Genomic DNA, 27258 nt, shown 5'->3' on the forward strand with positions numbered 1-27258 from the left:
GGAGGGGACAGTGAAGGGGTGGAGGGGGTTGGGGGGGTGGAAGGGGGGTGGAGAGGGGTGGAAGGGGGGGTGGAGGTGGGTGGAGGGGACAGTGAAGGGGTTGAGGGGGTTGGGGGGGTGGAAGGGGCGTGGAGGGGGTGGAGGGGACAGTGAAGGGGGTGGAAGGGGGGGGTGGAGGTTCATTTTTGGTTCTCCAAAATGCTGCTGTGTAGCTTCATTTGTTACGTAAATATTAGCCATAAATATTAGCATTATGTTGCTGTCTTCCACTCACCACCTTATTGGCGATGGCTGTGTTAATAGTTGTTGTTTGTTGTGACTGACTGAATAAAGAATTTCTTCATCATCCTCATCCTCGTTTACAGTTCATATTTACCCTGTAAATTACACTGCGGGTCAGTGACAAAACTCCTAATGTAACATGATCAAAGATGATGACAATAATAATCCGTGTCACCTAAAAAGCTTCTAAAAAGCTCAGCTAGCGCTGCAGCCTGCCAGGGAGCGAGCGAAGCCCTGCTTGATGACTGTTCGCTCTCGAAGGTTTGAGATCTTTCATGCTTCTCAGGCAGCACAAATGTTGGAGAGTTACTCTTTAGGAGTCGTTGCTGCTCAGCTTTTTAGTCTGTTGTGAAGACAGGAGGAGGATGAGTTGAGGTGACCTTTGACCTTCCAGCAGCAGGCCACAGAGGCGCAGATGGCCGGAGACAAACAGACCACGGGGTAGGTGTAATGAATATGCTTTCACCTATGGTGGCGATGACCTTCTAAACAGCCCCAAAGTGTCAGTGTTCCAGGCCTGATGAGGAGAAACAGCCTGTGTGAGGGCGGCTGCCCAGCGTCCGTAGGGAGAAGAAAGCTCCTCGAAAGTGCTCCTTCAGGTAACCAACAAAGAAATAAATGACATGGAAGGGTGGAACCGTTCCAGAACATGGCTGATTAATTAGCCATGATGGAGACGTTAGCTCCATCTGCAGAGCTTTGTCCTCTACAGCAGAATAAAACAGCCTCTTCCTCCCTCCTCTGTCTCCTTCACCACCATGAGCAGGAGGTCAGAGGTCAGCGTTTGGCATCTTCAACTTTACTGGCTGAACTGACAGCTTCACCCAACATGCAGCTGGGGGGGGCAGCAAGGGGAGGGCAGTGGCAGAAGGTGGAGCTCTGGTAGATGTGTGTTCAGGGAGGGGTAGGAGGGAGGGGTAGGTGGGTCCCATCTGCCCATATCCTGGGGCACCTCTACTGTCTCATGCAGATTAGAGCTCTCAGATGCCTGCATCCATATTGATGTAACTGTATCCATATATTTGAATATCAGAGCTGACAGGAGGGGGAATAAGGAGCAACAGGGTTAAGCTGTTTGCTTTCCACCAGCTGATGATGGCGGTTCTCTCAGGATGGCGCAGTCTTAAGTGTGTCCTCATTAAGCTTTGCATTCCTCTGGGCCCCCACACTGTCTCAGGAGACACATTTGCTTAAGTGGGCTCATGTATTCATAATGATGGACATTCCGGGCTATAGACTAGAGGCTACAAGAGAACTGCACAGATCTGGCTCCAGATGCCCAAAGTCCAGCATATCTGCTGCTCTTCTAGCAGCTGAGTGGGTCAGGGTTAGGGGTCAGGGTCAGGGTTAGGGTTAGGGCTAACCCTGAGTCTAACCCTGACCCCACAGCAGGTGGCACAATGATACCCTGTCAGGGTTAGGGTTAGGGCTAACCCTGACCCTGACCCCAGAGCAGGTTAGGGTTAGGGTCAGGGTTAGGGTTAGGGTTAGGGCTAACCCTGACCCTGACCTTGACCCTGACCCCAGAGCAGGTTAGGGTTAGGGTCAGGGTTAGGGTTAGGGCTAACCCTGACCCTGACCCCAGAGCAGGTTAGGGTTAGGGTCAGGGTTAGGCTCAGGGTTAGGGTTAGGTCTAACCCTGAGCCTAACCCTGACCCCAGAGCAGGTTAGGGTTAGGGTCAGGGTTAGGGTTAGGGTCAGGGTTAGGGTTAGGGCTAACCCTGAGCCTAACCCTGAGCCCAGAGCAGGTTAGGGTTAGGGTCAGGGTTAGGGTTAGGCTCAGGGTTAGGGTTAGGGCTAACCCTGAGCCTAACCCTGAGCCCAGAGCAGGTTAGGGCTAGGGTCTCTAACTCTAAAGCGCATAAAAAGCCATTAAACGTGTATTCAAATCCAGCAGAGTATTGACAAGTTTTACCTTAAACCTTCAATATTTTTTCAAATTCTAATGAAAACTATGATGACTTTATTTTTAATGAATGTCTTTATTTGTTATGCAACTTTAAATCTTCATGTGTGATGGCGAGAACAGATTAATCAGGACTACATTTGCTCAGCACGACAAACACAATTCTACTCTAAATCTGAGTTCCTCATCTGTGTTTCTACATTTCTCTAATCCTGAAATGTGTTTGAGCCATTTAACATGTAACTGTGACAAAGGTGACGCTGCTCTGAACATCTATGTTAGCCAAACAGCTACATTTGGAAGTTTTTTTTTCATTACGTTTGAGTGCAACACTTGGTGCTACTGGCTAACTGGTCAGATGTTAGCTATGAGCTAATGCTATCTAAAAATACTCAACAGCATTGAGGCCTGAACCACAACCGCTAATGTGGTGGTGAGAAGTGGGACGGGTGATTGTTATTAACATCCTCCTCTCCATCTCCTGAACATCTAGTCTCTCTATGAGGAATCTTGGAGTAACTTTTGACCAAAATCTCTCCTTCAACTCACACATTAAATTAGTCTCTAGAAGTGCCTTTTTTCACCTGAGGAACATCACAAAGATCAGGAAGCTGCTGACCCACCATGATGCTGAAAAGTTAGTCCAGCATTTGTTACTTCCAGGCTGGACTACTGTAATTCTTTATTATCAGGGTATCCAAACTCCTCTTTAAGAAGCCTCCAGCTGATCCAAAATGCTGCAGCCAGAGTTCTGACAGGTATTGACCACAGAGATCACATGACTCCTGTACTGGCGTCGCTTCATTGGCTGCCCGTTAAATTTAGAATAATATTTAAAACCCTTCTTCTGACCTACAAGGTCCTCAGAGGCCTAGCTCCATCCTACCTGGAGGAGCTATTGACACCTTATCAGCCCAATAGACCACTCCGCTCTCAGAATGCTGGTCTACTTGTGGTCCCCAGAGTCTCTAGGAGTAGAATGGGGGGCCGAGCATTTAGCTACCAGGCCCCCCTGCTATGGAACCAGCTCCCTGTCCAGGTACGGGAGGCTGACTCCATCGCTACTTTAAGATCAGACTTAAAACCTTCCTCTTTGATGAAGGTTATTGTTGCTAACTCAGTAGTTCCAGACAGAGTTCTCCTGCTTTGCCCAGAAAGCTGTAGTTGGTTTGAGCTGGTTGAACCTTTTCGTAATTGTGTGAAAAGGTTGACAAATCCAGAAAGAGTCTTCCGAAGGCAGCACTTTCCTTCACCAAGGCCAGATCAGGTGATGTGAGTCCATCAAACGACCCTGATCACAGATGAGAGACTGTGAATGGCGGCGCTACAGCAGCTCAGTGTTGTCGTGGCACAAATGTTCTTCATTCAGCTTCAGCGTAACGAGGTGATGTTCATCAGGTTGTTGAGCACCAGAGTAATGATGATGAGTGATGATGGTTTAATGTCTAAAAGTGAGCATTTAAAGGTCTTCAAAAAGTCACATGGACACAAATGTAAGGTTTTACCTTACATTTGGGGGTTTTCCCTAAAGATGGCATCATATCAGGTGACAGAGCTTTAAATGCTCACAGCTGCACAGGCGAGTGTGGAGAGCCTGGAAGATGTTCCTGAAGAACCCTTGTTCAGGTGAGACAGACCGTGGCTCTCATCATGTGTGTAAACTGTTCATAGACGTACGTTTACGTGAATCTGGCATTCACCAACATTCTAGTAGCTCAGATCTGTTCGTAGCTATGAACAAAATCATATGCTTCAACTGTGTGTAGCACCTGTGTCAATGTAGGAATAAAGCTCGTCACTATCCTAAATTACAATCATGTTGTGCTCCCTTATGTAAATCCATGATAAACCGTGTAAACCGTGATATAGGCAGCTCCTAAACATGAGAAACGAGTAGAAATAGCAAATATTTAGTTTGTTGAATTCATTGGCAATCGGCTTCAGATCCAGATTAATGGTTCTGCTCCCAAACCTGCTGTGGGCTGTTATCTGGCTCACTTTTTCAACATGTTAGATCGCTCCGCAGTCCGAGAAAAGGGCCCAAATCGTGTGGAACTGTTGGACCTGGAAGGACTTGGCCACTAAGGTAGGTGGGATTCTTCCCAATGTTGTGGCCCAACATCTATCTGCTCACCATCTGGGGTTTCCGTCTCCATCAGGGAGGGTTCCTGACCAATAATTCCTGCTCTGCTCGTCTCTCTGGGACAGTCTGGACAGTGAGCTCCTCCTCCTGTGCCTGATACAGTTTTGCTCTGGTTTTTCTCTGGACCTTGAGCATGGTTCTGGGGACGGCAGAGACCACATTAACTGGGTCTCGTGCCTCCTTCCAGGCTTCTGATTGGCCTGTCCCCGTCACACCACTGCTAATCCATGACAATAAAACGTGTTTCTGTCTTTAAAAACTCAACTTCGCTCAAAATAATCTCTCTCCATCGCTGCTTCAGGAAGTTCTAAAACGTTCCTTCTCTCTCTGGTTTCGCTTGTGCCGTGACTGACAGGTAAACCGACACGTCAACGCCCACCTCCTTGTATGGTGGTCATTAGCAATTCATGGGCGGAGCTCTATGCAAATAGCTGATTAGCACGAATCCAGTGTTTAGCGGAGCCGACTTTTATGTGTAAATCTGTTTGCAAATTTCCTAATGTTTCATTAATGAGAGCCCAGAGATGAGTCCAGAAGCATAAATGGCTGCTTGGTGAGGTCCAAACCGGAGGATTTAATGCTTTAATGGCTGTGTTCATTTCTCAATAGTACAGCATCTGATTGTCAGGTGAGTTTTTACTCGTGTCAGGAAAAGCCTCGTTTGCTTCAGGTAGCATATTTCATTGAAGGAAACCATCTGCTCATGGGTTGAATGGTTTAGATAAGAAGGAAGAGAAAATGTCCGAGTTCTGAGGAGGGAAAGCAAAGCCCAGACTGACTGGATTTTTTTAAACTGTCAACGAGAGGGATTAGCGACCAAATCCCCGGCGAAAATAGAGGCCCGAGTTATTTACTAGCCTTACAACCAGCTGCAAACCATCTGTACTTAATTGTAAGACACAAACTTTATGAAGATCAAGGAGGGATTTAGCTATAAAGCCTCTTATGCACCGAATTGGTGTCCTTGCTTTCGAAGGAGACTATTGGAGGATGCTGCATGTGTCGCACGGCTCGTTGGTCCTTCTAGCTTTAGCATGTTTATATATTTATGAGAGGATTTAGAAAGGTTAATATGGGTCCGTGTGTCTCTCTTTACCTGCACATCACAAATATAACTGACTGCTGATGTCTGTGATCTACACTCAACAACCGAATTTGTCAATGTTTGAGGTGGTTAGCATGGTTAGCATTAGCCTTGCCTCATGTAGGGCGCTGTCCATTATGTTGTTCTTGGCCATCACCTGAAGACAGGAGAGATCCAGTCTCATGGCAGGTAGCCACCCTAATCCTATTTAGAAAGATTTGGGTTGACTCCAGCCTGCAGCCTGTTGGGGGGGTCGCACTCAGAGTTCAAGCAGGGCTTTGTGGGAGGTGTGTGAAGGTCCAGAACAGTGTCCACAGCCATGATCACCATGTAGGCTGCCCAAAAGCTCTGCTCCAACCTTGTGTTACGTATCAGATGCAGCAGTGAGTGATGACCAACCTCAACACCACAACGGAGGAAATCGTGACCCCCACAATCAGAAACTCACAAGAACAAGTGTGCAAACTAAGCTGCTGGCTGCTTTAACTCATTTATTTTCTTCCACTGCACTAATTCCTCTGACAGCCATATGTTGAGAGTTGGTGTGTGTGTGTGTGTGTGTGTGTGTGTCGGATTAGGCCAGCCTGTCTCGACTTACATCTCCAGTAATTACTTACTGGACACTGGTCATTGTGTGTGTGTCCAGTGTGCCCAGAGCTACCCCCCCCCCCCCCCCCCCCCCACTTCCTGTTCCTGCCCAGTCTGTCCAGGAAGAGCCACCTGTTTCCACCTCCTCTACACACACAGTCTCGTTCTGGCTGCAGGAGCTGCTCACACCAGCAGAGTCTTATTTACATGTAATAACCATGAACCTTACTACTGTGTAGCACCTTCTCTGGAGCAGGGGGGCTACCAGGACACCTTCAGAGCCCTGGCGAGGAACCTTTGAGCAACACACAGGGGCTGTGATGGTGCAGCTGCTGATACTGCTGGACCGGCTCCAGCACTTTCCCAGATCATCTTATTATCTCCCATTTCTGGTGAGATGTGAGAATCAAGGAGCAGATTCAGGAACTCCTGTGAGGCCCATGGGACGAAGGTCCAATCACACATCAGGAACTGCTGTGAGGCCCATGAGAGGAAGGTCCGATCACACATCAGGAACTGCTGTGAGACCCATGGGACGAAGGTCCGATCACACATCAGGAACTGCTGTGAGGCCCATGGGACGAAGGTCCGATCACACATCAGGAACTGCTGTGAGGCCCATGGGACGAAGGTCCGATCACACATCAGGAACTGCTGTGAGACCCACGAGAGGAAGGTCCGACCACACATCAGGAACTGCTGTAAGGCCCATGGGACGAAGGTCCGATCACACATCAGGAACTGCTGTGAGCCCCATGGGATGAAGGTCCCCGGCAGCAGCACCAGTGCACGTGACGTGCTCTTTGGAAGCCTTCCTGTTGAATCTCAATGAACAAATGGAAAACATGAAGTCATGTTCCTGTTCTTCTCGATCCTGGTGGTCACGCTCAGACGCTGGTCTTAGCCTGGCCCCCCAGGCCTGCAAAGACAGGATTAAATTGTAAAAGTAATCCTTGTTTGGAGGCTAAAGAGATCAAGGCTCTGGAGAACACAACGCAGAAGAATGGAGCTCGGAGATAAGTCCAAGTCCAGGTTCCTTCACAGCTTTATCTGGAACATGTCACAAGTCATTAAGTTGATGTGGACCCAGCGGAGCCGTCAGCACCGGACCGTCAGACCTCCACAGGGGCTCCTCGTTTGTAGGAGGAACCACCCAAATCAAAGGGTGAAATGACAGAACTCAGAACTCAGATTTCATTTCTTTCTTCTTTAAATGTGCAGAACATTTGTTGGACTGCGTCCCCCCTTCAGGGACGGGACCCCTTCAGGGACGGGACACCTTCAGGGACGTTTCTGTCCAACGTCTGTTTGTGCTGGAAGGGACAGAAGCAGCACATTAACCCAGCTCAGGTCAGTGTTGGAAGCTCTAATATCAGAGCTCCTCTTCCAGAACCATCCAAGACTCTTCCAGAACCATCCAAGACTCTTTCAGAACCATCCAAGACTCTTCCAGAACCATTCAAGGCTCTTTCAGAACCATCCAAGACTCTTCCAGAACCACCCAAGGCTCTTTCAGAACCATCCAAGACTCTTCCAGAACCACCCAAGGCTCTTTCAGAACCATCCAAGACTCTTTCAGAACCATCCAAGACTCTTCCAGAACCACCCAAGACTCTTCCAGAACCATCCAAGGCTCTTTCAGAACCATTCAAGGCTCTTTCAGAACCATCCAAGACTCTTCCAGAACCACCCAAGACTCTTCCAGAACCATTCAAGGCTCTTTCAGAACCATCCAAGGCTCTTCCAGAACCATCCAAGACTCTTTCTGCTCTTTTCTCTTCTTCTCTGACAGTTTATTGAGGGAAATGGAGGAGATCCAGCCGACGGACTGGCTGAGAACTGGGAGCGTCTCAGACGCTTCAGCCAATCAGAAGCAGCCAAAAGCACCAGTTCAGCCCTCAGCAACAACACACCTGTCTCTCTCTCTGCCTGCCTGCCTGTCTCTCTCTCTCTCTGCCTGCCTGTCTCTCTCTCTCTGCCTGCCTGTCTCTGGTTTTACTGCCTGTGTTGGTTTTTTATATTTTATACAGTACATATCATATATATATACTGTGTGTGTATATATATATATATATATATATATATATATATATATATATGATATGGGGCGGGGGGTATGGATGAATGGATGGGGGGGTGGATGGATGGATGGGGGGGTGTTGTGGACGGGGGGGTGGATGGATGGATGGGGGGGTGTTGTGGACGGGGGGGTGGATGGATGGATGGGGGGGGTGTTGTGGACGGGGGGGTGGATGGCTGCATGGTCTCCTACTCTCAAAGGCTCTGCAGCAGCTGCCTGCACATGATAAGAGCCAACATTCACCCTCAGCAGCCCTTTATCCTCCACACCACGACTGACTGTCTGTCTGTCTGTCTACCTACCTGCCTGTCTGTCTACCTTCCCATCTTCTGACATGCACAGTCTGTGTTATGTGAAAGTGCCACTTAATTGGCGGCCATGATTAACAGTGTTAATCTAATACTTCATTTGGATTTTGGCGAAGGGTCCATGACGACTTGGCTTCCATCCACGTCTGGGAGCCGTAGAAGCAGCAACCATAAGATAAGCATAAGTTAGCACTGGTGTGCTGCTCATTCTCCAGCCATATGCAGACATTCAGACAGTGGACCCCCCACCTTCAGCTCATAAACCACACGCTCCTGTAATTACTGGCTGAATAAGCAATTCAATTGATCATACAGACGCGTTTTACTGATGCAGCGCACACACAGCACAACCCACAGGAAAAGTCAGTGATGTAAAAGACATTTCAGTTGGAACAATCCATAAAACTGGACTAGACCCAGAGGCACCCAGAAACGGCTCTCGCTAGCTGCACCCCCACCTTAGCTAGCAGGAGAACGCACCTCGTGTCCCTTCAGCTCCACCAAGGATGGAGAAAATGACCCTGTGATAGCAGTCGCCATCGGTCCAAAAACCTCCACCTCTAACCCTAACCCTAACCCTAACGACAACCCAGTTTAGCCAGTTTTGAAGATATGCTAATTAAGCTAATAGAACCAAACAGCCTTTGACTTTAGATAACAGTGAGGCTTTTTAATTTGAATAGCATATGTAGCATCGCATGTAAGCAGCTATCAGCACGTTTGCTTTTACACAGTTCACATCTGTCCACGTCCTCAGAACCTCTTTTTAAGGGTTAGGGTTAGGGTGTTAGGGGATAGGGTTAGGGTTAGGGGGTTAGGGGGTTAAGGGATAGGGGATAGGGGGTTAGGGGAGAGGGGACGACTGTATCGTCCAGTTGTGCTTTAGGCTGATAGGTTTCAAGATTGGGAGAAAAAGTTAAATATTTACTGTGTGTGTGTGTGTGTGTGTGTGTGTGTGTGTATGTGTGTGTGTGTTTGTTTACTTTTTTTAAAAAGCACTTAACCTCTGTCAAGAAGTAAAATGGCATTAGCTCTATCCTATTGAGCTTGCTAAATGCTAACTGGGGCTAAATGCCCCAGATATAGTGAATTCCCCCCCAGGCTGGGGTCCAATCAGGCTGGCCAACACACCATTTAAGTGATTTAAATGATCAGAGCGCTGTCGTGTTTCCGAGCAGTCAGATAAATGGGTCAAAGTGCTGAAGTGGAAGCCCAGAGAAAGAGGAGCAGGCGAGCCCTAACCCTAACCCAGAGAAAGAGGAGCAGACGAACCCTAACCCAGAGAAAGAGGAGCAGACCAGCCCTAACCCCTAACCCAGAGAAAGAGGAGCAGGCGAGCCCTAACCCCTAACCCAGAGAAAGAGGAGCAGACGAACCCTAACCCAGAGAAAGAGGAGCAGACCAGCCCTAACCCCTAACCCAGAGAAAGAGGAGCAGGCCAGCCCTAACCCCTAACCCAGAGAAAGAGGAGCAGACGAACCCTAACCCAGAGAAAGAGGAGCAGACCAGCCCTAACCCTAACCCAGAGAAAGAGGAGCAGACCAGCCCTAACCCCTAACCCAGAGAAAGAGGAGCAGGCGAGCCCTAACCCAGAGAAAGAGGAGCAGACCAGCCCTAACCCTAACCCAGAGAAAGAGGAGCAGACCAGCCCTAACCCTAACCCAGAGAAAGAGGAGCAGACCAGCCCTAACCCCTAACCCAGAGAAAGAGGAGCAGACCAGCCCTAACCCCTAACCCAGAGAAAGAGGAGCAGACGAACCCTAACCCAGAGAAAGAGGAGCAGGCGAGCCCTAACCCTAACCCAGAGAAAGAGGAGCAGACCGAACCCTAACCCCTAACCCAGAGAAAGAGGAGCAGACCGAACCCTAACCCAGAGAAAGAGGAGCAGACCGAACCCTAACCCCTAACCCAGAGAAAGAGGAGCAGACCGAACCCTAACCCAGAGAAAGAGGAGCAGGCGAGCCCTAACCCTAACCCAGAGAAAGAGGAGCAGACCGAACCCTAACCCAGAGAAAGAGGAGCAGACCGAACCCTAACCCAGAGAAAGAGGAGCAGACCAGCCCTAACCCTAACCCAGAGAAAGAGGAGCAGACCAGCCCTAACCCCTAACCCAGAGAAAGAGGAGCAGACCGAACCCTAACCCAGAGAAAGAGGAGCAGGCGAGCCCTAACCCTAACCCAGAGAAAGAGGAGCAGACCGAACCCTAACCCAGAGAAAGAGGAGCAGGCCAGCCCTAACCCCTAACCCAGAGAAAGAGGAGCAGACCAGCCCTAACCCCTAACCCAGAGAAAGAGGAGCAGACCAGCCCTAACCCTAACCCAGAGAAAGAGGAGCAGACCAGCCCTAACCCCTAACCCAGAGAAAGAGGAGCAGACCAGCCCTAACCCCTAACCCAGAGAAAGAGGAGCAGACCAGCCCTAACCCCTAACCCAGAGAAAGAGGAGTAGACCAGCCCTAACCCAGAGAAAGAGGAGCAGACCAGCCCTAACCCTAACCCAGAGAAAGAGGAGCAGACCAGCCCTAACCCCTAACCCAGAGAAAGAGGAGCAGACCAGCCCTAACCCCTAACCCAGAGAAAGAGGAGCAGACCAGCCCTAACCCCTAACCCAGAGAAAGAGGAGCAGACCAGCCCTAACCCTAACCCAGAGAAAGAGGAGCAGACCAGCCCTAACCCTAACCCAGAGAAAGAGGAGCAGACCGAACCCTAACCCAGAGAAAGAGGAGCAGGCGAGCCCTAACCCTAACCCAGAGAAAGAGGAGCAGACCGAACCCTAACCCCTAACCCAGAGAAAGAGGAGCAGACCAGCCCTAACCCCTAACCCAGAGAAAGAGGAGCAGACCAGCCCTAACCCTAACCCAGAGAAAGAGGAGCAGACCAGCCCTAACCCCTAACCCAGAGAAAGAGGAGCAGACCAGCCCTAACCCCTAACCCAGAGAAAGAGAGCAGACCAGCCCTACCCTAACCCAGAGAAAGAGGAGTAGACCAGCCCTAACCCAGAGAAAGAGGAGCAGACCAGCCCTAACCCTAACCCAGAGAAAGAGGAGCAGACCAGCCCTAACCCCTAACCCAGAGAAAGAGGAGCAGACCAGCCCTAACCCTAACCCAGAGAAAGAGGAGCAGACCAGCCCTAACCCCTAACCCAGAGAAAGAGGAGCAGACCAGCCCTAACCCCTAACCCAGAGAAAGAGGAGCAGACCAGCCCTAACCCTACCCAGAGAAAGAGGAGCAGACCAGCCCTAACCCTAACCCAGAGAAAGAGGAGCAGACCAGCCCTAACCCCTAACCCAGAGAAAGAGGAGCAGACCAGCCCTAACCCCTAACCCAGAGAAAGAGGAGCAGACCAGCCCTAACCCTAACCCAGAGAAAGAGGAGCAGACCAGCCCTAATCCTAACCCAGAGAAAGAGGAGCAGACCAGCCCTAATCCTAACCCAGAGAAAGAGGAGCAGACCAGCCCTAACCCTAACCCAGAGAAAGAGGAGCAGACCAGCCCTAACCCTAACCCAGAGAAAGAGGAGCAGACCAGCCCTAACCCCTAACCCAGAGAAAGAGGAGCAGACCAGCCCTAACCCCTAACCCAGAGAAAGAGGAGCAGACCAGCCCTAACCCTAACCCAGAGAAAGAGGAGCAGACCAGCCCTAACCCCTAACCCAGAGAAAGAGGAGCAGACCAGCCCTAACCCTAACCCAGAGAAAGAGGAGCAGACCAGCCCTAACCCTAACCCAGAGAAAGAGGAGCAGACCAGCCCTAACCCCTAACCCAGAGAAAGAGGAGCAGACCAGCCCTAACCCTAACCCAGAGAAAGAGGAGCAGACCAGCCCTAACCCCTAACCCAGAGAAAGAGGAGCAGACCAGCCCTAACCCTAACCCAGAGAAAGAGCAGCAGACCAGCCCTAACCCCTAACCCAGAGAAAGAGGAGCAGACCAGCCCTAACCCCTAACCCAGAGAAAGAGGAGCAGACCAGCCCTAATCCTAACCCCCCAACCCTAACCCTAACCCTAACCCTAACCCTAACCCCCCAACCCTAACCCTAACCGCCCAACCCTAACCCTAACCCTAACCCTAACCCTAACCCCCCAACCCTAACCCTAACCCATTTGGATGTGATGAGCCGGAGCTGCTGCCTTCTGTTGTGTGTTTGGATATCAGCATCAGATTAACAAGATAGGAAAATGGCCACAAAAGTCACTTTTCATCTTCATCATTTGTTTTTCCTCATAGAATTTCTAAATGTGTAAAAACTCCTCGACCTAAACTCTGAGATTTTGGGAAAAAGGCTTCACTTTTGCACATTGTGGCCAATTTAACTTGTTTGAACTGACATCCAAGATGATATAATATTAATATAATAACTGTTGCTACTACTACTACTACTACTACTACTACTAATACTAATACTACTACTACTACTACTACTAATAATAATAATAATAATAATAAAAGCACAAGTCCAGTGATTTCACTGGAATTAAAAGCTGAATCTGAGTTGATGTTTGAAGAAACGACTCAGTAGTGGATCACACCCACCCCAACGTGGCAGCTACACCCACCCCAACGTGGCAGCTACACCCACCCCAACGTGGCAGCTACACCCAGCCCAACGTGGCAGCCGCACCCACCCCAACGTGGCAGCTACACCCACCCCAACGTGGCAGCTGCACCCACCCCAACGTGGCAGCCACACACACCCCAACGTGGCAGCCGCACCCAGCCCAACATGGCAGCTACACCCACCCCAACGTGGCAGCCGCACCCACCCCAACGTGGCAGCCGCACCCAGCCCAACGTGGCAGCCGCACCCACCCCAACGTGGCAGCTACACCCACCCCAACGTGGCAGCCACACCCAGCCCAACGTGGCAGCCGCACCCACCCCAACGTGGCAGGTTGGACCACATTTTAATAAAAAGGGGTTACAGGAAGGAGACAGTCTCCAACCTTCCATCCAAGATACACACCCTGATTTCCTCCACATAAGAGCATCAGTGGAAAGAATTATTAGTTCCTTATTATCTTGCAACTAAACATTGGGCCAACAAGACGCTAGTGTGGAGGTTAATGTACATCCCACGGAACCACCCTGGTTTCCTCTGGAACAGTCCTGCCACCTGTCCAGGTAAATCAGGCCCCATGACAGCGACTCATTGATGGTTTTGATTCACCTCACTCACCTGCACTGTTTCTGACCAAATAACTCCTTAGATGATTAAATTATCTCCAAGATAAGAAGACCTGGGGGGGAAGAGTGACACAAACATACACACAAAGGACTGCAGCTCCAATCATCATTCCCCCTCCACACTAGCAGGAGAACCTCGTGGGTCACCTTCTCATCATGACAAAGGCCAACCCTGCAACATCACGACAAATACCTCAGCAGGTCGCACACGTGGGCCTGGACGTGGGACTAACCCTCTACGGAAGCTTGACCCCGGTTCAGTCAGCAACAACAACAACCACAACAACACCAACGCTAACAACAAGAACAACAACATTAGCGGGCCATAGAGGTGCTGGTGAGGAGTGGATGACTTACTTTCAGCATTAATTGACATGGTGTCTTTCTCCCAGGACACAACAGTGATATATGTCTCCACTGACGCAGGGATAATGCACTTGAAGACTGCCACGCTGCCTCGCATAGCTTTCTGATCCTCTACCCGGACCGTGTAGGGCTCTCGTAGGACTGGAAATGGGAAGACACCAGAGTTACACTCGGAACAGTCAAGCTTGGAAATAATGTGGAGGTGCAGGTGAGTGGAGGAGCGCACCAGCCTTAATGTAGACATCTTGGCTCCTGATTCTCCCTGAGGGGTTCTCCGCTGTGCAGTAGTAGGTGTTGTCATGGATGAGTTTGCTGAAACTGGACGGTGGGATGTGGAAGATCTGAAGGGTGCCATTGAGGTGCACGTGCCGGATGCCTGGCACATCGTAGATCTCCTCTCCAGTAGCGAGGTACCACCGTAATGAGACGGGGGGCACACCTGCAGCCGGACAGGGCACCAACGTCCCTGTGGTGCTGGCAAACACTACCTCTTGCACAGATGCATTGACAAAATATAAGCTGGAATGTAGATCTTCACAGAAAACTAAAGGGAAAGAAAGAAAAGCAGAGAAAAGGTCAGACACAGCAGACGAGTTTACAATCATGTGAATACATGTGTGTCACTTATTTCACCACTTATAGATAGAACCCTAAGCCTAACCCCCCAACCCTAACCCTCTAACCCTAACCCTCTAACCCTAACCCTAACCCCAACCCTAACCCCCCAACCCTAACTCTAACTCTAACCCCAACCCTAACCCAAACCCCAACCCTAACCCCCCAACCCTAACCCTAACCCCAACCCTAACCCCCCAACCCTAACCCTAACTCTAACCCAAACCCTAACCCCCCAACCCTAACCCTAACCCCAACCCTAACCCTAACCCTAACCCCAACCCTAACCCCAACCCCAACCCTAACCCCCCAACCCTAACCCCAACCCCAACCCTAACCCTAACCCCCCCAACCCTAACCCTAACCCCAACCCCCCAACCCCAACCCCCCAACCCTAACCCCAACCCTAATAACTAACCCTAACCCTCTAACCCTAACCCTAGCCCTAACCCCAACCCTAACCCTAACCCTAATAACTAACCCTAACCCTCTAACCCTAACCCTAATAACTAACCCTAACCCTCTAACCCTAACCCTAGCCCTAACCCTAACCCTAACCCTAATAACTAACCCTAACCCTCTAACCCTAACCCTAATAACTAACCCTAACCCTCTAACCCTAACCCTAGCCCTAACCCCAACCCTAACCCTAACCCTAATAACTAACCCTAACCCTCTAACCCTAACCCTAATAACTAACCCTAACCCTCTAACCCTAACCCTAGCCCTAACTGAACGAACAGCTTAGTGAGGGTGGCTTTGGGGAGGAACATCAAGATGAACGTTCCACACTGGCCAAACCAAAGCATCAACATTCTCGTAATGAACCAGTTATTTGCTATGGATTCTAGTGGAAGTAGGAGAGGCCCGGCCCCGGCCCGTCCTCCTCCTTCTTGGTATTATTCTTGTTATGACACTGTTTGGATCTTTGAGGCCTCTTCCTGCCGCCCGTATCGGCAGCATCAGCCTCCTCCTGCAGCCAGCCTGCGCCTCCGACAGCTGCCACTCCGTTTCCCCCGGAGACGACACATTTTAGCGCTTCATAAATTCCTAATGACCATGTTTAAATCACCAGCCACTTCCACCCACACGGCTGCCACCCTAAACAAACACAGCAGCTTACACATGTTTTCTTGCTCTTCTTTCACACGTGCACGCTCCGAGGCCTGTAGGTGTTGGTGGGTAGGTGGGTGATGATGGCTAACCCTAACCCGTGGGTGATGATAGCTAACCCTAACCCGGTGGGTGATGATAGCTAACCCTAACCCGTGGGTGATGATAGCTAACCCTAACCCGGTGGGTGATGATAGCTAACCCTAACCCGTGGGTGATGATGGCTAACCCTAACCCGGTGAGTGATGATAGCTAACCCTAACCCGGTGGGTGATGATAGCTAACCCTAACCCGTCCTGAATTATTGATTTCGTTTTTGCATAGTGTCACACTTAAATCCCACAAATCTTCAACAACAAAGACTACAAAAATACAATTTGAAAGCATTATAACGTCATTTATTGTGTGACCTGTGTGTAAAAGTGCTAAATAATAACAGCACCGTGGGACAGATCCAAGGCCAAAGCCCAACACAAAGGCTCATCCCACAGGAAAAAAGAGAGTTTCTTTCACCCAAATCATTATTACACACTCATTTTGTATTTCATCTTTCTTTGATTTGATAATTTGCACATCTCCTCTATCTTATGTAAATAGCTAAATAGCTCCTGCACTTATAGTCCAAGGCATTTAATGTAAACACCATCTATAAAATATGTTTATAGCACAACCCGGTAAACAATTGTAAAATAACCGCCATACTGTATTTATTAAGTTATTATCCTCACTTGCTGCTTCTTTTGCACTTCTGGTTAGATGCTAAACTGCATTTTGTTGCTCTGTACCTGTACATGTGCAATAACAATAAAGTTGAATCTAATCTAATCTAAAATTTTAAAACTTGTGCGATGATCTAAAACACTTAAGTGTGACAAATATGTAAACAAATAAGAAATTAGAGCAGTAAAAATCCGTATTTGTCTCAATCAGTAATTTGAAAAGCCAGAAAAGGAACGAGCCATGTACTATAATATATTATAATAAATATGTATTAATATAATATTTATATACTAACCTTGTGCTATATTATAATATTTTATATTAACCTTGTGCTTTGCTATATTTTATATTAACCTTGTGCTTTGCTATATTTTATATTAACCTTGTGCTATGCTATAATATATTATACTAACCTTGTGCTATGCTATAATATTTTATACTAACCTTGTGCTTTGCTATAATATTTTATACTAACCTTGTGCTTTGCTATAATATTTTATATTAACCTTGTGCTATGCTATAATATTTTATATTAACCTTGTGCTATGCTATAATATACTAACCTTGTGCTATGCTATAATATTTTATACTAACCTTGTGCTTTGCTATAATATTTTATATTAACCTTGTGCTATGCTATATTATTTTATATTAACCTTGTGCTATGCTATAATATTTTATATAAACCTTGTGCTATGCTATAATATATTATACTAACCTTGTGCTATGCTATAATATATTATACTTACCTTGTGCTATGCTATAATATTTTATACTAACCTTGTGCTGTGCTATAATATTTTATACTAACCTTGTGCTTTGCTATAATATTTTATATTAACCTTGTGCTATGCTATAATATTTTATATTAACCTTGTGCTTTGCTATATTATTTTATATTAACCTTGTGCTATGCTATAATATATTATACTAACCTTGTGCTATGCTATAATACATTATACTAACCTTGTGCTATGCTATATTATTTTATATTAACCTTGTGCTATGCTATAATATTTTATACTAACCTTGTGCTTTGCTATAATATTTTATATTAACCTTGTGCTATGTTATAATATTTTATATTAACCTTGTGCTATGCTATAATACATTATACTAACCTTGTGCTATGCTATAATATTTTATACTAACCTTGTGCTATGCTATAATATTCTATATTAACCTTGTGCTATGCTATAATATTTTATACTAACCCTGTGCTATGCTATAATATTTTATATTAACCTTGTGCTATGCCATAATATACTAACCTTGTGCTATGCTATAATATAATATACTAACCTTGTGCTATGCTATAATATACTAACCTTGTGCTATGCTATAATATACTAACCTTGTGCTATGCTATATTATACTAACCTTGTGCTATGCTATAAGATTTTATACTAACCTTGTGCTATGCTATAATATACTAACCTTGTGCTATGCTGTAATATACTAACCTTGTGCTATGCTATAATATACTAACCTTGTGCCATGCTATAATATTTTATACTAACCTTGTGCTATGCTATAATATTTTATACTAACCTTGTGCTATGCTATAATATTTTATACTAACCTTGTGCTATGCTATAATATACTAACCTGGTGCTATGCTATATTATACTAACCTTGTGCTTTGCTATAATATTTTATATTAACCTTGTGCTATGCTATAATATTTTATATTAACCTTGTGCTTTGCTATATTATTTTATATTAACCTTGTGCTATGCTATAATACATTATACTAACCTTGTGCTATGCTATAATACATTATACTAACCTTGTGCTATGCTATAATATATTATACTAACCTTGTGCTATGCTATATTATACTAACCTTGTGCTATGCTATAATATATTATACTAACCTTGTGCTATGCTATAATATATTATACTAACCTTGTGCTATGCTATAATACATTATACTAACCTTGTGCTATGCTATAATACATTATACTAACCTTGTGTTATGCTATAATATATTATACTAACCTTGTGCTATGCTATATTATACTAACCTTGTGCTATGCTATAATATATTATACTAACCTTGTGCTATGCTATAATACATTATACTAACCTTGTGCTATGCTATAATATATTATACTAACCTTGTGCTATGCTATAACACACTATACTATAGGATGCTATACTAACCGGATGGACGTCACATATGTCTGTGTGACCCTTTGGCAGAGGTCTGGGATCTTCCATTGCTTTTTTTAATTTGTTATTTCAATATCAATAAATATATATTGATATAAACTCATCCATGTCATGAGAATACTCATTGAAATAACTAAAATCAAACAAATAAAATGTGAACTGAACTGAAAATAGTCCGCCAGGATTCTGGGACCAGCTTATCAGTGTTGGTCTTCTGACATCACACTTTAAAACAAGGCATTTGGCTTCAGGAAATAGTTGCTTTGTCATGTTTCACGTTTGAACACTCCAGTGTTTATATTAAAGATATTTGCTTTGGCCCGTGAAGAGTCGTCGTGCTGCTTCTCCTGTGGGAGCGAGAGCACAGAGAGGAAATAGTGATGTGCTCAATTATAAATCGCACACATGTATAATAGATAGACACATTTCCTGCTCTTAGTTTTTCCAGTTAAGGGGAACAGGAAACGAGCACCAAGACTTCTTTTGGGTTCAGAACAGGCTTGGCTTGGTCACAACTGACACGCGACGGCTCCTGAGACTTCCCTCCATCGGGCTACTTATTTATGGTGTGTCAACAACTCCAAGATCTCCTGACAAGAGTCAATATCTGCCACCTTTCTCGTACTGTAGCCTTGGTAAGAGCTACCGCAGTCTGGTTGGAGATGTTGGCTGCTCCGTGCTCTGGAACAAGTGTCTACCAAGGACGAAAACAGCATCCTGAGGCCTCGAATCAGCATCCAGTCTAAACTCTCACTAGCATCTTAGCTATGCTGCAAAGGCTGAGCTAGGCATAGCCTGTTGTCTAGAGGAGATGAAGAGCCATGTGGTGGACGTCCACACGGCCCTTTGGACTGCCCTGAGAGGCTCCTGGAGGTGCTACGCCAAGGACAGAAGCCAGCTCTGGCAGGACTGACAGGACAATTATGGACAAGCTTTGTCTTGTGCCGGATGTCTGGTGTCCACCAGCTGTCTTATAGGGGAAGATCTTGACCCATGACACCACCAAGAGGTCTGATTGAGGAACTCGAGAGCCTTTCTTTACTTGGTCTGGACTTGGGTCTGAGAAGGACTTGGCCTCATCAACATCCAGGCAGATACGGCCTCATTCAGACTCCAGACAGCAGAAAAGCTCCTACATGATGGAGGGCGATGGATCCCCAAGGTCACAGGGGATGAACTCACACTCTCGGTTTCTGGTTGTTCCCGGAACCCCTGTTCCTCAACAGCTTCCTCAAACCTGAGACTGTGAATCTGCCCGCTTTTGTTGCAGACTGTGAGAAGTTAAATGTATCTAACTGGGCCACCTGGTGAGGATGGCAGCTAAATAAAGGTCCCACCGCCTTTACCCGGCTGAGCCAGAGTGGTGGAGGAGCTCTTTGACCACCACTCAGAGCTGTAGCAGAGGAACGTACCCATGGTGACCAATGGAGTCAGCATGCAGCTTCCCCTCATTGTCCATCTCCCCAGCTTTGGGTCGGTGGGGGGGGTGGGACTGCTGACTTTCACTCCCCCTCAACTGGACACCTTCAGGGCGGTAGGAATAAAAGCAGTCCATCAAGTCCAAGTGAAATCACGGAACTTGGACACTGAAGTCTCTGTCGGGGATAAAGGAGTCAAGTCTGACAGGTGGTGGTCCGAGTATGAACTGCCCGGAGAGGAACAGACAGAAGACCTCCGGAGGAGGGTATTCCGTCACCGTATCCACAAGGAATTGCAGAGTGCATCTTTATACTGAGCTTGGGGGAGGTCGTGTTTTCTGTTCAAGGTCTGAAACTTTGGCTCATTTATTTGTTCATCGTCCTCCTCTGGCACCACGGTTAGGGTTGGGTTAGGGTTAGGGCACCACGGTTAGGGTTAGGGTTGGGTTAGGGTTGGGGTTGGGTTAGGGCACCACGGTTAGGGTTGGGTTAGGGTTAGGGTTAGGGTTAGGGTTGGGTTAGGGTTAGGGTTAGGGTTGGGGTTGGGTTAGGGTTAGGGCACCACGGTTAGGGTTGGGTTAGGGTTAGGGTAGGGCACCACGGTTAGGGTTGGGTTAGGGTTAGGGTTAGGGTTGGGGTTGGGTTAGGGTTAGGGTTAGGGTTGGGGTTGGGTTAGGGTTAGGGCACCACGGTTAGGGTTGGGTTAGGGTTAGGGTTGGGTTAGGGTTAGGGTTAGGGTTGGGGTTGGGTTAGGGTTGGGGTTGGGTTAGGGTTGGTTTAGGGTTAGGGTTGGGTTAGGGTTAGGGTTGGGGTTAGGGCACCACGGTTAGGGTTAGGGGTTAGGGTTAGGGCACCACGGTTAAGGTTAGGGTTAGAGGGTTAGGGGTTAGGGTTAGGGTTGGGTTAGGGTTAGAGGGTTAGGGTTAGGGCACCACGGTTTGAGATGTTGAAGGCTTGTTTGTGGAGCCAGAGGAGCTTTTCCATTTGTTTTGTTCATTTTTGGTCGATTGCTGGGAAGAAGACTGTCCGTTCACTGTTGAACCTGCCTGGGACGGAAACGTTGGCCATGTGGCTGACATGAAGGTGTGATACCTTGTGGAGCACCGAGGTTGTGGAGGATTGGTGAAATGGTGATTAAAAGGACTTTTCCAGCTAAACCAAAGCAGCCTCTCATCTCCTGATGTCATTAACGCTTCCATTTCTGTTTTTAGCTGTGCATCTAGCTAGATCTACCGTAGCTAGATCTACCACAGCTAGACCTACCACAGCTAGACCTACCATAGCTAGATCTACCATAGCTAGATCTACCACAGCTAGATCTACCACAGCTAGATCTACCACAGCTAGAGCTAGATCTACCATAGCTAGAGCTAGACCTATCATAGCTAGACCTATCATAGCTAGATCTACCATAGCTAGATCTACCATAGCTAGATCTATCATAGCTAGACCTATCATAGCTAGATCTATCATAGCTAGATCTCTGCAGCCAGGCCAGAGTTGAAGGGGCAGCAGAATATCCAGGGAAAGAGAGCGGTGGACGGACAGACGGACACATTTGGGTATTTCGAGCTGGAATTAGCATCAAGCTTTTTAGCATGAAGCTTTTCTACATCCTTAAAGTGGTGCAGACCAGCCCAGGTAGCAGGTGAACAGTAGACCAATGTAGCATTATTTAGCTAGCAAACGTATCCTGCTTTAATATTGCTGTATTGACATGGACAATAGGTGGGGGTTGTTGGAAAGAAACCCAATCATATTTTTATGACTTTACACAAAATAAAAATCTAGATTTAGGATCAAAGACCAACATAAATGCTAAAATCCCAGTTTGTATTTTGCTGCAGTGCTTGTAAGTTTTACAATCCAGTGGTTTAAATGAGTGATTCTTGAAAAAGGAGGCTAATTTGATTGGATTGTTTCAGCTTTGGCTGGTTTCAGATGAGCATAATCAGCGAGGGCATCTCTGCTGCTCATTTCCTCTCATTTTTCTGCCTCACTACACATTATCATGTGCTTAAGCATTCTGGTTTGGGTTAAATGACACCTTTAACAATGCCAATGTGTAGCCATTAGCATAGGCTACAGCCTACTTGTGTCTCAATAGCCCAGAAAAAAGTGCAAATGTGCCAAATATGAATAAAGTGATAACAAAAGCAATCTGGCCAAACGCTCCGCTGAGGTCCTCCTGGGAACAACTGCGTTCAGTAAATGAGTAATAAATATTAAATCTGCCTGGACAGTTTTATGTGATGGGAAATATGGTGATGAACGCATTAATGTGACTTTATGCAGCAATGTTTGGAAATAATTGGATAAAATGCTAACAGTACGTGAAAGATGAAATTGTCAAGTCAAAGACTGAGAAGTCCAGAACCTGGGTCCAAACAGGCATTGGTGTGTCCTGTTTATTGTCTAGTAACTATTTGGACAAATGCAGCGAATTTCTAAATCTTTCCAGTCATTTTTGATCACACACAGGGACGAAGACTGGTGCCCGTTAGAGGACGGGGACATGTGGACATGTGGACTGTGTCCAAGCCTGAATCACAAAGGCCAGACTAAAGCTGCCTGAGAAGAATATCCTCAACACACTCAAGAACATGTGAATAAAGAGGCAGAAATGGATTCAAACATTGAACTCAGCTGAAACGCTCTTTAATATTAACGTCTCCAGCATCGCCTGAATGCATCAGTGAAGTCCAAAGCAAGAGCTTCCTCGCAGGTCTCCATAGAAACAACCCCAACATCATGTGCCATAATAGATATTCTAAGGTGTCAACAATAGTATTTAGAACAATGAATGAAAAAAGCATCGCAGACAAAAAGGTTCAGGTAAAAACATCAAATAATTGTTATTTTGTTAGCAAAACGGCGCTGCCATGAGAACAAAGAGGAAGGGAATGTGAGATATGAACATGTGTGTGACGCGCCGTGGCAACAGCAGCTGCAGACGGAGGAGCGTCCAGGGCTAGCGCTGCCATTCAAAGTTGATGTGCACGTCTCAAGCAGCAGCCATTTTGCAACGCTCTCACCAAGACGCCCAAATCCAGGAGGTTTAGCAGCGAGGCCAAAGCAAAAGCTACGCTCTGCAAATCCATTGAGCTCAACACTGACATAAATGTGCTTGATGTGGACATCAGGGACATCCGGTGTCCTCAACAATCACGGAGACGGTCCCATAGCATCGCGGCTGGTGCTGCACCGCCTGATGAGACGAGCTGGACCGGGACCGTCCACATGCACCGACAGTGGACATTTGATCCACTTTATTCCCTTTTCCATCCACTTTTAACATGCTTCCTCGGCATTTTACCCTAAATCCAACGTGTTTTCCACCCCGAGACGAAAACCCCTCGTCCTACTCAATTCCTGCCTTCTTACGCATTTTTATTGGATTGGCTTTTAAACTTGGATTAATTAAAACAGACGACTAAAACAGCAAGAACCCCCCGCGCCATCAGTCGCCGTACATTAATCAGGATTTGCTCTAAAACGTGCTCTGGCCACGGCTGATAAGGGTTTGTCTCACTTTTTCCGGTCCAAAATGACTCCATGTCTGTTTCTAATATGGCGGTTGCTCTTCGGGGGGGTGGGGGGGGGGGGGCTAGCACAGCAACGTTTAAATGCGTTTGGAGAAGATACTCAAAAGAATTTACAGATATTTGAAAATGTTCCATCTTATTAAATAGCTACAGCTCAAATTGTTAATTAAACCTTGCAAATAAATATTGGGTTTTTTTTCTTCACTGAAATAAATGTGTGTTTTTAAGCAGATTTCTTTAACGATCATTCTTGGAAGAAAATGCTTTAGGGGGCATTAAATGTGTGTTTTAAGTCCATTTCAGGTTCCAGGTTTGGGGAGTGCACCAGATCATGTGTAAATATGCTACAGCAGTCTTTTTATGAAAAGACAATTGTTATGAGCCAAATAATTAAGAAAGTAATTGCAATCAGTTTTGTTAAGCTGGAAATGATGTGGAGCCACTCAGACAGGCCAGGGCCTTTCTGCAGCAGGAACCTCATCCTTCAGGAGACACCAAAGTAATCCTTTGAATTATCTGTGGCCTCGAACAGTTCTGATCATTTCTGCCATTAAATCGGGAAAGAAAGGCCCGGAATTAGTGCGGGATGGACTCACCTGAGCCTCGTTTTCAGGCGATATTAAACGTTTCGAAGCGTGATCGTCAAATATTGACGCTGAATTAGAAGCAAAAGCTTCAGCCTGTGTAGAAAGAGCTCATTCTTTCCCCTCTTATATACATGCACGCACATGTCGGACATTATCGGATGTAAATATCTGCACGCCTATGTATGGAAACTTTAATTTGATCAACACATCACCTACCATTCAGGATGCACTGGGAAAAGAAGAGAGCCAATATCCACATGCCCCGCTCCGTTCAATATCCAGTATTATCTCTTTTCTTCCTGCGCTCCTTCTGCTTCTTATTTGCTTTCTTTTTCTTTCTTTTAAAAAAAAATAAATCTTCAACAAGTCATTTGCGCGGAGCCCGGGTAGATCGCAAATCTCTTTCCTTCTGTCAAGCCTTCACGTTGGGGAGAAGATGCCGAAGGGAGGGTTCGAGCTCTTCTCCTGCTGATTGTCTCCTGGTTCGGAGGGAGAGGAGATTTCATCCACAGCTGTGCGCCTCCTCGCCGCGCTGCTCCAGGCCTCAGTGCTGTGCGTGTGCCTTTGTCGGAGCCGTGAGCTGCGTGAAACATGCGGGATGGAGTCGGAGCGCCGCAGTCCAGGTGAAGCGTGCCGCCACCTCTGCTGTTCCTGCTGAGTCAGAGGCTGGAGACGCAGAGGACAGGCACCCGAGCGGGATCATGTAGGATCCCAGCGCGATTAAAGCCCCCAGCGCGCAGGAAAAGGGACGGAAAATTACGCCTTCGTGTGTGGAAACACACACCTTATAGTGCTTATATTTATATTTAAAAATAAAAATAAAAAATCTGCGTCAACGAAGTGAGAACCAGCGAAATGCGCGAGGGCAAAAATGCGTAAAAGTTTTTCTTCTCTTTTTCTGGCGGATGAAGGCGCGCACGAGGTGACTGTTAGCATCAAACTCCTTCTCCTTCCCCGCGTCTCTCCGTCCGGTGCGCAACAAGCACACGCATCTTCCCCCTGCAGCCGCACACAGAAACCTGCTCTCTGGTCCCCGCGCCTCGAACCTGCGATGCCTCAGAGCCGCAGCCGCTCTTCCCTTCTCATTTGGCTCAAAGGTGCTGGGGCGGGAGGGGATGGGGGCGAGGCTGGAGTGGGCTCCTCAACTCCGAGAGTTTTCAAAAATGAGATAGCAAGATGGTTGGGTGGGTGGATAGATGTATTAAAACGGCCCCTGTGGGGCATCTGACTATGGGAGAGAGGGGAAAGGGGGGGTAAGATGTAGGCTACACCTGGGTGGATGCTATGCAGCAGGGGAGGAGATGCAAAAGATCTTGATTGCTAAGCTTAAATCCTGTCTCTTAATGTATTTTTTGGATAATTTATGAGCCCCAGAGGTGTTCTGGTGTATCCTGTCAGCCTTACCCCTGCATTCTTTAATTGACCTTGACAAATATAAGCAGCACCCCCCTCCTCTCCCCCCGCTGCACCAGAGGGCATCAAACAGCAGCCACGTCAGGCATCCACACGCCGCCGTATTTAATCCACAGCGAGGGCACGAAGCTTTTTATTTGGAACCAGAAATTCAGCCTTGAAATGACAACAATGCTCCTCATTTTCCTTTTGAATTGGCAAATAATAGGTAGCTTCTTTTAAATCTGCAGTTTTGATCATGTTCAATCGGCATTAAATGCAAATGGATTCTAAAGGAGGTGACACAATGCAGTGGTGACACCCACTGATGTTTGACTGCTTCAGCACAGACGCACCAAGACCGCGCTGGCCAGGATTTTGCCCAGTTACAGTGTCTCATTGACTCAGCATCTAAATCTGACCTGCAAACAAAGAATCCAAGCCCCAGGAAGACAGACGTGAGCTGGCCCCGCCACTGCATCTGTGCAGCAAAGCTTTAGCCGCCACTCGCTCGTCTAGCATGCTGCTTTGGTCCCCACACGTGGAGACGGGAGTCCTGACAGGACGGAGGTCTTCATTCGTCACACCGGCCTCGTTATTAAAGAAAAACACATTTTCCTAGCTTCATAGTTTTTCTGATCCTGACTGACCTGCTCTTCATAAATAGAAGCAAAATCTGAATTTAATAATAGCAATAATACTAAGAACAAAATAATAATGCTGATAATAACAGCAGTAGTAATACTAATCTATAGAAATAGGTAATAATGTTCGTATGTTATAAACAAATCATTATCAAAAAGAATTGCTGATTTGTGATTCCAAGCAACAACCAAACGCCTCATGTTGTTTCACTTTTGTAAATGAAGACATTTACAGTCCGTGAGCCCAGCTGGAACTAACGGAGGCCCGGCCATCGGCGTGGTGAGGTTGTTCGTCTCTTTTTATAACTGGCACAAGTTAGTCAGTAGCCATTTAACTTCCAATCAATCTCATCCACTTGTCATATTCCAACCACTTAGGCCTGATGATCGCAGGTTTCCATCCTTACCTGCGCCACGCCCACTAGCAGCAGGGCTAAACTACCTCATTGGGCTTTTAGGAAGCATGGTGCTGGACTGGGTGGGGGCAGTGAACTCTTGCACTCGTCTTGGGATTCTTCCTTACCAGGAGATGAAAGACAGTTTCAGGGTCACGTTTAACCCCCCGAATCACTCCGGCAATGCCTTCGCCCACCTGCTAACCCTTCGACAGGGTGGCCACTCCATAACGGAATATTCCTTTTGGACGTTAGCGGTGGACACCATGCAGGTGGAATGAACCAGCTCCATAAGGAGTGTTCCTCCAGGGTCAGCTGTGGGACAAGCTCACTCTAAATGATCAAGCCCACATCCTGAACACTCTCGTCTCTTTCAACATCTCCTTGGACAACCACCTAAGGGAGCGGTGCTGGGAACTCGCTGCCCACACCTCTGCTTCTTCCTTTCCTCTCTCTTCTAGACAAATACCAACCCAGTCAAACCTCACCCCACCATCTTCTGTACCACCTACAAGGCAAGAACCAATGCAGCTCGGATGTGCTTCTGATGAATACCTCCACTTGATTTGTGCAGGTGAGTGCTTGTATTGTTGTAAGAACACTTTATTTCAGTTTGTCTGGTGTGCCCAAAAGATCGGGCTCGGGCCCAATAACAGTGGGGGAAATGATGAGCTAGGGCGCTGTACTGGAGGCATGTCCACCAATAGAGCAACTTCAGT

General features: G+C 47.0%; 1 protein-coding gene across 3 annotated transcripts in view; it reads right to left on the minus strand.

The window, feature by feature from the left end:
• dscama (Down syndrome cell adhesion molecule a) overlaps positions 1-25989 on the minus strand; it is a 62881-nt gene extending 36892 nt beyond the window's left edge. Inside the window, exons 1-3 of one of the 3 annotated variants that reach the window (XM_029848761.1) lie at positions 24325-25989; positions 14162-14479; positions 13927-14076 (exon numbers count right to left, since the gene is read on the minus strand). In XM_029848761.1, the coding sequence (XP_029704621.1) occupies positions 13927-14076; positions 14162-14479; positions 24325-24367 (511 nt within the window). In that variant the 5' untranslated portion in view covers positions 24368-25989. Of the gene's footprint in view, positions 1-13926; positions 14077-14161; positions 14480-19970; positions 20075-24324 lie in introns of those variants that run through there. The other 2 variants (XM_029848763.1, XM_029848762.1) reach the window with 2 other exon arrangements.
• Positions 25990-27258: the final 1269 nt, after the last annotated feature.

The sequence above is a fragment of the Takifugu rubripes genome, chromosome 15 (assembly GCF_901000725.2).
Source record: "Takifugu rubripes chromosome 15, fTakRub1.2, whole genome shotgun sequence".
NCBI classification, from domain to species: domain Eukaryota; kingdom Metazoa; phylum Chordata; class Actinopteri; order Tetraodontiformes; family Tetraodontidae; genus Takifugu; species Takifugu rubripes.